General features: G+C 41.6%; 1 protein-coding gene across 1 annotated transcript in view; it reads left to right on the forward strand.

Annotated features, from left to right (window-relative positions):
- Positions 1 to 1,432: 1,432 nt before the first annotated feature.
- The window catches only part of PLA2R1 (phospholipase A2 receptor 1), a 35,733-nt gene continuing 25,050 nt past the window's right edge, over positions 1,433 to 12,115 (forward strand). The window contains exons 1-7 of the mRNA XM_062498326.1: positions 1,433 to 1,562; positions 4,718 to 5,101; positions 7,311 to 7,478; positions 8,545 to 8,718; positions 9,864 to 9,977; positions 10,638 to 10,781; positions 11,737 to 11,925. Of these exons, the coding sequence (XP_062354310.1) occupies positions 1,433 to 1,562; positions 4,718 to 5,101; positions 7,311 to 7,478; positions 8,545 to 8,718; positions 9,864 to 9,977; positions 10,638 to 10,781; positions 11,737 to 11,925 (1,303 nt within the window). The remainder of the gene's footprint in view (positions 1,563 to 4,717; positions 5,102 to 7,310; positions 7,479 to 8,544; positions 8,719 to 9,863; positions 9,978 to 10,637; positions 10,782 to 11,736; positions 11,926 to 12,115) is intronic.

Below are 12,115 nucleotides of genomic sequence, written 5' to 3' on the forward strand. Positions count from 1 at the left end.
GAAAAGAAAAAATAGAAAGGAAAGCCACTTAGAATTAATAAGTTGCTAATTTACATTTAGCAAAATATTTACAGAGAATACTTTGGTAATTTTATTATTAGGAATACATAATCAGAATGTGATTACTTTGATCTTGCTGAAATCAGCAGAAAAATACAGTTGAAGTGGGACTTCTTCCCACAGCAGCCTCATTTTTGCTCTCTGGCACCATTATTTTTCAGTGTTCTATCATGAACAGAGCTGAATTTCTCAGTGTGACCCAGCAAGAAAAACCCTTTTCTGGAGCTCTGTACTCAAAGCAGTGGCCAAACATTTTTGAGAAGATGTAGACAGGTCTGAATGGCCAGATTTTCATAAATGGCTCATTAGCAAGCTTCTCTCCCAGAATCTGAAAATTTCAGAAGGCTGCAGCTTTCCTGAGAAAAGGTACAACTCTCCATGAGAGTTACAACCCTTCTGTCTTGCAAAGTCAGGTCAGCTGGCTAGCCCAGCTTCTGCAGTAGTATTTCCTGCTGTTTGTTCTGTCAGACACTTTTATAATTTGTTAAATGGGGATCCACTTATCTACTTCTTCCTGAGTGTTTGTTTTCTCTTGCTTCTCAAGTCCTTCTTCTACCAAACTATCAGAACGAAATTTCCCCAAGTCCAGAGGCTTCTGTTTTCCATCCTTGTATCATGACTGAAGTAAATACAGGGGAACAGGCACAATTCCAACACTGCATTTTTTTTACACTTATGTACATGTTTATATACTTATCTGCTCTGCATAAAGTACACACCAGAAACATGCTATTTGCAGATTAAAAACAAACAGTCCTGTGGATTCCCATAAAGTTACTCTATTTTTAATCAAGAGGTTCTGCTTTTGACTTTCTGCAAGGCTGAAACTCAGCCCAGGGGGGGCAGCTCCTGCAAATATTCGACTGAAGACAGAGATGAGCGAAATGAAAGATGACAATTATTTCTTCCCATGCCAAAACATACAATGACTTCGAGGTTAAAGCTGACCTAGCTAAAAACACAAGTCTTCGAGTGGGGTCTGGGACAGTGGGGATGTTCAGGTACAGAACAGCGAACCCGGGAACACGGACTGTCCCCCACCGCCAATGTCTCTCCGTATTTTCTGGCTCTTTTTAAGATAAAAGTACTTGGGATACAGGCAAGAGAAAGTAGCTGTTTTCAGAGGGAAAATAAGGTTATTACAGACTATTTTGTCCGCTTGAATCCCCAGCTCTGACGCGGGCAGACGGCCCGAGCTGCAGGAGAGGCATTTCCCGGACCGACCTGCCCCGCTCCCCTCCCGCAGCCCCGCGGGGGGAGCCCAAGGGCCGCCCCTCCTTGGCCGCCGGGGTGGGATCGCGGCTCTGCCCTCCCCGGGGCAGGGCCGGCGGCTCCGGTCCCGCGGCGGAGCGCAGCGCGGCGGATCGGGGCGATGCCGGCGGTGCGGCTCCGGCTCCGGCTCCGGGCCGGCTGCCTCCTCCTCCTCCTCCTCCTCCTGCTGCAGCTGCTGGGCGGCCGCAGCGCCGCCGCCCTCGGCCGGGACACGGTGCCTTCCCTGCGGAGTGAGTGACGCCTCGGGGCTCCCCGGGGGTGGGGAGCGGCGCGGCGAGCGGGGCCCGGCGTTCCGAGCCCGTGCCGCCGTGCGGGACCGCCGGGCTGCCCGCGCCCCGCCGAGCCCCGGCGGCTCCGAGCGCTCCGGGACCACGGGCGGGGGCGGCGAGCGGAGCTCCGGGGTCCTGCCCCGCTTCGCGTCCTCGCTGCTGCTCGTTCCGCTGCCCATTGCGGTCCTCCGTGCACCCGGAGACTATAGGGACGGTTTTATTCTCATTTCCAGTAAATCACAGTTACTTCTTTACTATCGCATAAGCAGTTCTTCACTGCTTTTTCTGGGGGGGAAGGAAATGGGAGGTAAGGAGGAAGGAAATGAAACTGTTTTGTTCGCCTGGTTTTGTCACAGCCATTTATTCCCGATTAGCTGTCTTGAGCCCAAGTAAACAGGAACTTGGAGGTACTGGTCAGCAATTAGCTCTTCATCTGGGGCTGCACATCAGCACCAGGCTTGTCTTCTAGGAATATGTTTCTTATCACCTTGTCCTTGTGTGGAGGGGCACGGGTGTAGAGAATTGGATCTATTCTAAAGACTTCCCTTCATCCACACAGTTTCTAAAGCGTGGATCATCTTCTTTCCTCTTTGGGTCTCTGGGGCCACAGAGCTCCGTTGCAGCTCTTCATCTGCAGGACTTTGGGTACAGACCTCATTTACACGACCAGCTGTGAAGTGGATGGTGTAGCTCTGCAAGCTGAAAGGCGGTGAGCCTGGAGGCATTCCCAGGCTTGATGTTGCTCCAGTTGTCTCCATGCCCCACTTGAAAACAGAGCTGAGCTGGAGCTCTTGGAGCTGTCACTGAGCCTGCCATCGCTCATGTCTTACTTCTGCGGTGAGCTGGCTGTTTCCTGGCAGTCTTCAGGCCAGCACAGCTCTCTTGCCAATTGCATTTTGTATGTGGGGAATGGAAACCACATTTGGAAGGGGGCTCAAGAATTATGGTCTGGCTGTTCTTGGCACAAGTTGCCCCAGAATGAAAAAGGGACGTTATTCACAGAGATCATCCATATGGGTTATTTGTATACTCTAGGAAACAGCCTTATCTTTTCTCAGCAGTCATTGCAACTGTTAAGAGCCTTACAGATAAAGGCTTTCAAAGGCTGAGAATCCTTCACCTTTGGGTTGTGGTCTTGCTCCCCTCACCTCAGGAAGGTGCTGTATATGCACGCCCCAGATGCTGCGTGCTGTGGATATAAACTTCATCAAACTCACAATCTGCATGTGAATCCCAGTATCCTGGTGAATTAAACCCATTAATCAGTGTTTACTAGTGATAACATCCCAGATTTTAGTTATCTAGCAAATTAAGAGTGTATTTTCTGGTCAGCAAAGATAAGACTGCTGTGGAAAAGGCATACCCTTAGCATGAGAGGCAGAAACTCCTTCTGGCCATGTAGATAGAGACACCTGTGTTGCCCATGGAGGAGTGGGTTGGATAAGAAGAATGAAACCAGTACAAACTGCAAAACCTCATGGAAAACTCAAAAGCATAGGGCCAATCTGGCTATCTGTCACAGGGTATGATAGGTTTCCAGTGAGCTCAAACGCCTGAGAGCTGTAAGAGTTACCGTGGGCCAAAGGAAACTTGTTCACCCCTAAATGATTAAGGACTTAATGTAGGACAGCTGCCAAGTGCTTGAATTGCTTGACAGTTTCATGTATCAGGCTGGTTTTCACCTGCTGCTGGTCAGAAGGGCTTGCTCCTGCTCCATCAGACTGCCAATCTCTATAGCCATTGGGGAAAGAGCCACTGTGAGCAGTGACACAATCTGCAGTGTCAGGTCTCTTTAAGCCATTATATGTTTTATGCAGAATCTGTAATTAAAAACCTCTCCCTACTCCATATTCTCTCTGTTCTGCTTGTTGTATACACATTGTATTGTTTACTGATCTCCTGCATGCTTGTTACACAGCACTGTCATGGTGCTGCTTGAAACATCTTCATTTTTTAGGGCCACACCTAAGCTCTATGCACTAAATACAGACACTCAGCATCTGGGTGGACCTCTGCATCTCATATTTTATTTGTGGGCTATGTCAGTTTGAGAGGGATTTTTTATTATCGTAGTCAGGGCTTCAGTATGATAGGTGTAGTGAGTTACAGAAACTTGAAAGCATGCATGACAGAAATTATCTGTGTAAAATTTGAAGGCAAAATGGAAGTGCTGTTCAGGGTCTCAACACATAATCTCCTGAGGTGTAAAATAAATATCTCACCTATAATGTGAGCAGAACTCCCTGGGTTATTTACCATTGGATTTCTGAGTGAATCAAGTAGCTGAGCTGTTACAAGCTTACATTTTGCTGATTTTCAGTTCCTCAGCTTCCCTTTTATTTCAGTCTATATGATCAGTTAAACTTTTGCTCCCAAGGCATTAAACAGCTGACTCTTTTCACATACTTATAACATGATGTCGCATACTTCAGTGAATTTCTGTGTGATTCCAAAAAATCTGGGATGTCAGGCTAGCCCCACAACATCTGCTCTTGTGGAGGGTAGTCACAGATGGTTGAACAATATGTATCAAATAGGAAAGGCATACTTTAACCTTTGGCCACCAGTTCTGATGATATAGACAAATCCTACTCTTTATGTGTCCTATTGACAATGCAGCTTATTTTCTTTCTCTGTAGTTGCAGAGCAATGAATATGGTAATGTCAGTCTTAAAATATTTAGCTTTTACTTTAATTGCACTCTCTAATCTGCATTGGGAATTATTCTGTAATATACAGCATGACTTCTATTACTTCAACCTTTGCTCCATTACTGTGACCTTTACTCTATCTTGGTGACCAGTGGCTTTTTTCTTTATAGATGAGTGATCTATCTGGGCACCTCTTGTTTTTGTTTGGGGTTATTTTTGGCTATCCAACCTGAGAAATATCTCCTGGTTTTATTATTGTGAGCTTTCAACTAGTCCACATATTTAGAAAAATCAGCTGGCAGTAAATTTAGACCAGTACTCCTTAGTTTTTTGGAATGCCAGGTTATGGATATTTTCAGTTTTCTTCCTAAATAGCTACAATTAAAACATTCACCTTTTAATACTATTTAATCACTTGCAGTATTCTACAGACTGAAAGTTTGTTGGGTTTTCTTCCCCCTGCAGATAAAGGGATATTTATTATCCAGAGTGAAAATTCCAGCTTGTGCATTAAAGTGGACAGAGCTGGCCTTGTTCTGGAAGACTGTGGTCAGCTCTCAGAAGAGATGCTCTGGAAATGGGTATCCAGCCGTCGGCTTTTCAACATAGGCAGCAGTACCTGCCTCGGGCTGAACGTCAGCAAACCAGAACAGCCACTGACTATGCTTGAGTGTGATTCAACTCAATACTCCTTATGGTGGAACTGTGATGGAAAACAGTTAGTTGGTGTATCAGAGTACAGATTAGCAGTTGAAAACAGTAAATATATTGTGGCCAAAAAAAAATCTACTTGTCAATGGAAACAGTATATGTCCTATGATGAAGATCTTTGTGAACACCCATTTCAAGGTAAGAATAAAATTTTGTCACAGAAGTATAGCTGGGAAAAGTTTCAGAAGTTCTGTTGGAGGAAGGTTAGATGCTTGTGATGCCTTCCATTCCCTATTGTGGTTTGGGACTCAAAGTTTTATTTTACTGGGGTATTTTATGTGCAGTGGTTGAGATGAGCATACCACACAATTTATATTCTTTCTTTAAATTGACCCCCAAACCCACCAATATCCTTACAAACCAGGAAATGCTCATTTCAAATCACCTGTAAAATTAAAAGGGTTACTAATGATTTGTTGTTGCCTGTCCTGTAGCTTCCATTATCAGATAAACTCAAAAAGAGATAAGAAAGGATTTGGAGTTCCTGTCACTGCAAATCAGTCTGTAATTGCAGTGTGCATGGACCAATGTCTGCAGCATTTTCAACACCTGGACTCTGAACATACCAAACTGTGAAGCAGAGATCAGAATTTTGATAAATCATGCTGTACAGCTAGTGAAGGTGCAGGAAGGTACATCAGGTCTGCAGACCTGAAGAGTTTTCCAGGTTTAAGGACTAAGATAAACCCACCGACTTCAAACGGCAGCAGCCTGTACCTTTACCCCTTCCTCAGCATTTCTGTGGAGGGAGACACCTGATGTTTGCACGCTGTCTCAGACTGAAGTTGTTGATTTTCCCCACTTGAACTGGGTGTTTGGTTCCAGATCTGATCTTGGTGGTTTCCCCTGCAGGCGTAGCTCTGTTCTCACCAAGCTCCTTGTTTGGGTCCTGTGATAACTGCGAAAGTCCTACAGTGCCCAACCTCTTTTTTAAAGCCTAATGGAATTTATACATAAGACCAGACAGAAAATGTTTAAATCATGAGATGCTGTACACATTTGCCATGTACACACAGTGAGGTGAAAGTAGACCTGGTTTAGCCCAATTACTGCATTATCTCAGAGAGCTGAGGAGAGGATCAGCATTAAGCAGGCACTTCTATCCTAGTTTCAGGACTAAAGTATTTAATTATGTTGGCAAAATTTCTTTCAGGTTCTGTTTTCCACCTTCTACCACAACTCATGCACACGTGAAGGCAAACCAGACTGTTAGTCCACCAAGCAAGGGGTGTGAGGGATAGCTACCTTCAAAGAAAAAAAAAGTTAAAATATATGTAACTGTGGTAAGAGGTCTGTACCAATTGAATTTGGTTTCTTGCCAGGATTGAGGTAATCCCTCTGTAACTGGCAGCATGGTAGCAGGCAGACAGAAAAGCAGTCATGATTAATTTTTTGTCCTGTTCCTTGTATTTGCTGTTCATTCACATCAGAAGGGGATTTACAATGTGTAAACTGCTCTTTTATGTGTGCACAGCCAGCCTTAAACTCTAGAAACCTCTAGGAACCTGGCAGTATGTACTGATTCTGTAGTTGAAGGACTTTGGTCTTAAAGCTATCAATGTGGAATCTTTGATAAACAATTTCATTCAAAGAGTGACTGTGGTTCTTTGACCTTTTTTAGAAGCTCTGAGGTTTAGGAGACATTCACTGAGGTAAAGCTTTTACATATTTCAGTTTCACTGGATTCTCTCAATATTTTGGTTCTCAAAGTACAATAGGAAGATATTTAAATATTTTGTAAGGCATTGATTGTGGTAATAGATGTATGGAACATCAATTCTTTAGCTATGTTGTTATTCTCCACGGGATAAAAACTTATTTTTAAAAGTCTATTTAATATTCGTTTGTCTTGTACATTTCCTTTCCCAAAGAATGACAAAGAGAGTGGAAAACACATTAGAAATCTGCTTTATAAGGAGTAGGAGAAGCAGGGGAATAATGTTAAATTACTTGTCTGTCATAGACTAATAAATAAGTAGAATTTGCATCTGAGTGTGTACTGATTTAACTAACTGTTGTTTTATGTGGTTTTTCTGAAATGTAAATGCAAACTTTGTGTTAATTGATCAGATTTCAGGTTTTGTGGTTTTTGTTTGGGATGTTTTTGTAAATGGAGTAAGTTACAAGAATGTGCCTCATAGTGAAAAATTTCGTAAGTTATTAATTCAACATTCTGTTTAGTAAAATTATGCTGCAAACATAATGCTGCATTATCATTTATAAATTAAAATTTGAAAGTCACTTTAGACATTTTATCACTGTTGCTAAAAATAGGAAGAACAACATATGGGTACAAAAATTTTTTTTTGTGGTCTGCATTCTTTTAATCTCTGCTTTTTTTCCCCAGAAACATATACCTTGCTGGGAAATTCTTTTGGTTTCCCATGTGTTTTTCCATTTAAATATAACAACAAGTGGTATTATGAGTGTACTAGAGATGGAAAGGAATCTGAGTGGTGCGCCACAACAACTCACTATGAACAAGATGAAAAATGGGGGTTTTGCCCAAATGCTGGTAAGATGTTTCTTATCTTCTCTCACCCCACTCCAAGAGTTTGCTCTTTACTAGTAATGCTAGAACACAGTCTAGTTTTGGATTACTTCCCTTCTGTTAGAAGGCAATGTCTTTTTAAAAAGCACCTAGGAAGACTTTAGCAAATTTCGAGACTCAATCCTCATTACAACAGCAAAACTGCAGGGGGTAGCAGAAGGATTTTATTCTGTGCAGCCCATTGAGCTCACCCTGCAGCCAAACCCCTCTGTGCTAGTGATACACAGCAGCTTTTGTGGAACACTTAACCTGAGGGTTGTTCCTGCAAAGCCACGTTCTGCTTTTGACTGCACTGCATCTTGCACATTCCTGTTCTTCTGTGCACTGCTTGGATATGTCATGGGCCTAAAATTCTAAAAAGCAATAGCTTTAAAAACACTTGCTGTTGAAAAGATTTTGGATGTATAATCTTTGAGAATATTCCAGCTTCTTGTGTAAATAAGCAAAATAGTGTCTTCTATCAGTAGAAGCGGTTTGGAAAAGCCTTTCCTGTTCAAGCTACATTTCAGACCTCAGTTCCAAAGCATCTTAAAAACAGCTGTAAATGTGTTGTTCTAGTGGGTATTTCTGGGCAGCCGCTAAAATAAATGGTATTTGCAGCTTTGCTTATCCTTTTTAATTATAGTAAGTTTATTCTCTAGAGTACAAGATCCAGGGAGATGCAGTGAGTGTTGCTCCACAAGCTGGGTGAGGTGTTCAGTTTGAATACTTCAACATTCAGCTTTAGAAACAAATGATTAGCCAGAATAAATTAAAATGTAGCTGTGTTGGCTTCATGAGAGTTGTGAAAATGACCACCAGCTACAGATCAGCTCCCGAATATTTCATCAATCATATGAAATTTGGAGCAAAGTTTTATTTTATTAGTTCCCTACTTTGCCAGTTGTGTTAACAGAGGAACAGGAAAGGTGATCATAATCGTGCTCCCATTGGGTTAATGCTGTCATTAATTAATTAAATTGTTCAAAGTGTTGTGTTTCTGGTTGGTTTGGAGTCTTGGGCAGTTGGTGACGAGTCTGTTTTTGAATAGAGAGAGGCTGTGACATTTTTTGGAAGAAGAACCCCAACACTCACGTCTGCTACCAGTTCAACCTGGCATCTGTGCTGAGCTGGCGTGAGGCTCGGGCTGCCTGTCAGCTGCAAGGAGGGGACCTGCTCAGTGTCACCGACCCCGAGGAGCAGAACTACATTAGTAACTTTAGCAGTGAGTAGACATTTCTCTGGGGACCTTGTAGGAAACCTGTAGTTAGATTTCCTCCTTACCTGTGCAAATGGGTAAGCTTAGGAGCCTAATACCCTGTGTGATGTCTCTTCCATTGCTGCTTGTGGGGCTTTTTCATGTAACACACCTCAGCAGAGCTATTTGAAAGAGCAAGGATGAAGGTAAGTTCCCACCTTAATAAGCTGAAGTGCAGAAGTGGTGCTATATGTTACATGAGGGTGTCATTTTCTCAATTCTCCCTCCCCACTGAGGTTCATATTCATCCTGCAGCGTGGTTAGGGAGTGTGTCTGTTTACCCTGCAGAATTATACATGTGTTTACCTTCTCTGCAGTGTACCTTGGTGTCCCTTTTTCCTGCTAGGTTTTCTTTGTAAGCTGAACTTCACCAAATGGCAATGACAGGAGCATTTCTGCAGGCTTAAAGTAAATGGCCTGCATGGAAAAAATGCCAGCTCTATAAATGGATGTTACTCCTTCTCTGATAAGCAGTTTGTTTTTGCCCTTGGAGCAAATGTCTCAGGCAAATTGTGGAGAGCCTTCTGAAAGCAGGGCTTTCATGAGTGTTTCATTGTGAGTGGAGAAAATCAAGTGGAGGAATGGGTGGTGGAGTTCTGATGCAAAGGTTGCCTCAGATTTCTTGTCCATTGCTTCCCATTATTGCTGGTTTTCAATTGAAGAATATAAGCTAACAGGAAGTTTTAAAAATTACTCCATTAACTTTTTGATATGCCTGCAAGGCTGTAAAGGTTTCTGAAAGTTGTTTGGTTTATGAAAAGCTGAAACAGGCTAGTGTTTATGTAAACAGGCTAGCATTGATGTAGCTGCTTGTTCTAGATTTAACTTCTAAGGTCAGCAACAACTCGTGCAAGAAGGGTTTGCAGAATGATTGGTTTTTGAAGAATTTCAGGTTTCTGCGCTTATTCCTTTTCATCTCTGTGTTGATTAACAAAGTAACTGGCTTTTTCTAAGGACAGAAAAAAGCCAATCACCCTGAACTTTCTGGAGACGACTTTGAAGTTTTGTTTTATTCCAATTTTAACTAGTCAGGCCAGCAGGTCTTTGCCTGTAGATATTTTAAAGCTTGAGGAAAGCATGCGGTATTACTTTGTTTATTTTTTCTGTTTCAGGGCAGTTAAATTCCACAGACATGATGCTGTGGATGGGCCTGAATCGCCTGGATGAAGATGCTGGTTGGCAGTGGTCAGATGGAGCACCACTAATGTTTGTGAACTGGAGAGCAAGTACTTGGATGTTCCTCTTGAATATGTTATAGCAGCATAATTACATGATTTCTGTAACTGCAGCTTGGTACAACACTGCTGTTCCTGCAGCTGTGTTTGAAAGTTGAATTAAGTGAATGAGTGTACCTTTTTGTGGTAGAAATATTTATTCATATTCATGAACTGCAAGCCCTTCTAGGGCTATAGTATTAAGTGAGATCAATCTGTTCAAAGTATTAATGGTCTAGTCCTTTTGTCATTTACTTTTAAAGATGTTTTTTAGGCTCCAGTTGCATATTTCAAAACTGTAGCTACTTTCATGGAGGAAAGGGATTTCAATTTGTTTATGTTAACAAGCTGTAATTACCATTAGCACATTAACATGAGTTTTGTGACTTTATGTGCAACATTTTGAAGTCTCTCTGCCAGCAATAATAGACACTCCTTAAGCTTCTTTCAGCCTCTCATCTGAGAGCAGCAGCCAAGAAGTCATTGCCACACATGTAATTCGTGGTAAATGTTCAAATATCCATAGTACTGGTATAACATTGCTAGAAGTTTGGGTGTGCAGGGATGTTCATACATTAATTGAAGAAGAACTTTACAACACCATTTTACAGCTAAGAACTGATTTTTTTTTTTTTTTTTGTAATTTTCTGCTTCTTAAAAATGTGTTTGCAGATGTCTCTGATAGTCGTTTTAAAGAAAATCATTGTGCAGTGATTAATCCAAGATTGAAGTATGGCTGGAACAGTTACCTATGTGAATCTGGATTGCCTTTTATATGCAAAAAATATTTAAATAAGACAGAGTATGAAATGCTGGGTGAGTGTCTCAGTGTTACTGTATCCTATTTGTAGGTGTGCAAGGTGAGCAAGAGAAGCCACCTGACTATAAAGTCAGCAGAACAGGGTCACAGCTGCACTAAATGTGTGGGTTTGCTAGTTTAAATTGAATACAGTTTACTTTAACTGGTGTAATAACACTTCTGTTTAAATTCAGTCTTTGAAAACGTGTTGAGAGTCTTAGAACAAACGATTTTAATACAAACAGAATTTACATGATTCCTTACAACATCAGAATGCTCATTCGTTTTTTTTTTACAATAAGAGCCACACTTATGAGCTGCAAGATAGGTGTTCATTGTGAATGGAATTAACCAGTGGCACACTGGGAAGAAAGCTGTATAAATACAGCACAAAATTTGCAGGGGGTTTTATGATGCCCTGTACTTTTGATATACCAAAAAAGTGTTGTACGTTTACTTCAAGTGTTTATACAATGAGTATAGGTTATATAGTGCATGGAATGACTCAGGCTCCTGTTCCGTGAGAAAGATAAAACCAGAATTTATTTTATTCTAACATAAATTTTTGATTTTGTAAAAGTTACTTACATGGATTCAGCTCCTTCCTAGTAACTTAAAGAAAGTTTAGCGGCTTGTTTCAGGTAGTAAGGAAAGACTATCCAAACTTTCTGTAGGTAATGCATCTGAAAAAGCTTTCTCTGTCTTTGAACCAGGTTCAGGGGTAATAAAGGAGATAAACTGGTTTTTAAAGTGAATTAGTGTTTGCACTAGCCCAGTGGAAGAAATTTCTGTTTGCTTGGTAGGTGATGATCCATAGAGCAAGTGTTTTGGTCTCCTTAAGTCATCTTGGAAAACTCTGTTTGCAGCATTTGAAGGGTTAAAAATAAAATCTCTGAATGTATTATGAACATAGCATAAGCTTGGCAATTCATTCTATCTAATGTATTTGAACTTTTTGGTGCTCATTTAAAGATACATGGAAGTACTATGCCACTCGTTGTGGCAGTGGTTGGTACCCACACAATCGCCACTGCTACAGACTTCATAAAGAGGAGAAGAGCTGGAACGATGCTTCTCTCTCGTGCCAAAGTGAAAACAGCTGGCTCATTAGTATATCCTCCATGGCAGATGAAGAGCTGCTCCTTAACTTGCTTGAAAGTGGTGAGTATGGGGAGTTAAAATGTTCAGGTCTTTATTGAAGTGTTTGTGGTGCCCCTTCATGCATTCTTTAACTAATTACGCTCTAAGCCCTGTATTGTATGGCACACACAAATGATTGCAAAAAAAGAAATTGAGTTGTGTGCCCATTCTAGGAATCTTAAAAATGCCTTTTCCAATAACCATTCTTAAA

This window comes from Cinclus cinclus, chromosome 9 (genome assembly GCF_963662255.1).
Source record: "Cinclus cinclus chromosome 9, bCinCin1.1, whole genome shotgun sequence".
NCBI lineage: Eukaryota > Metazoa > Chordata > Aves > Passeriformes > Cinclidae > Cinclus > Cinclus cinclus.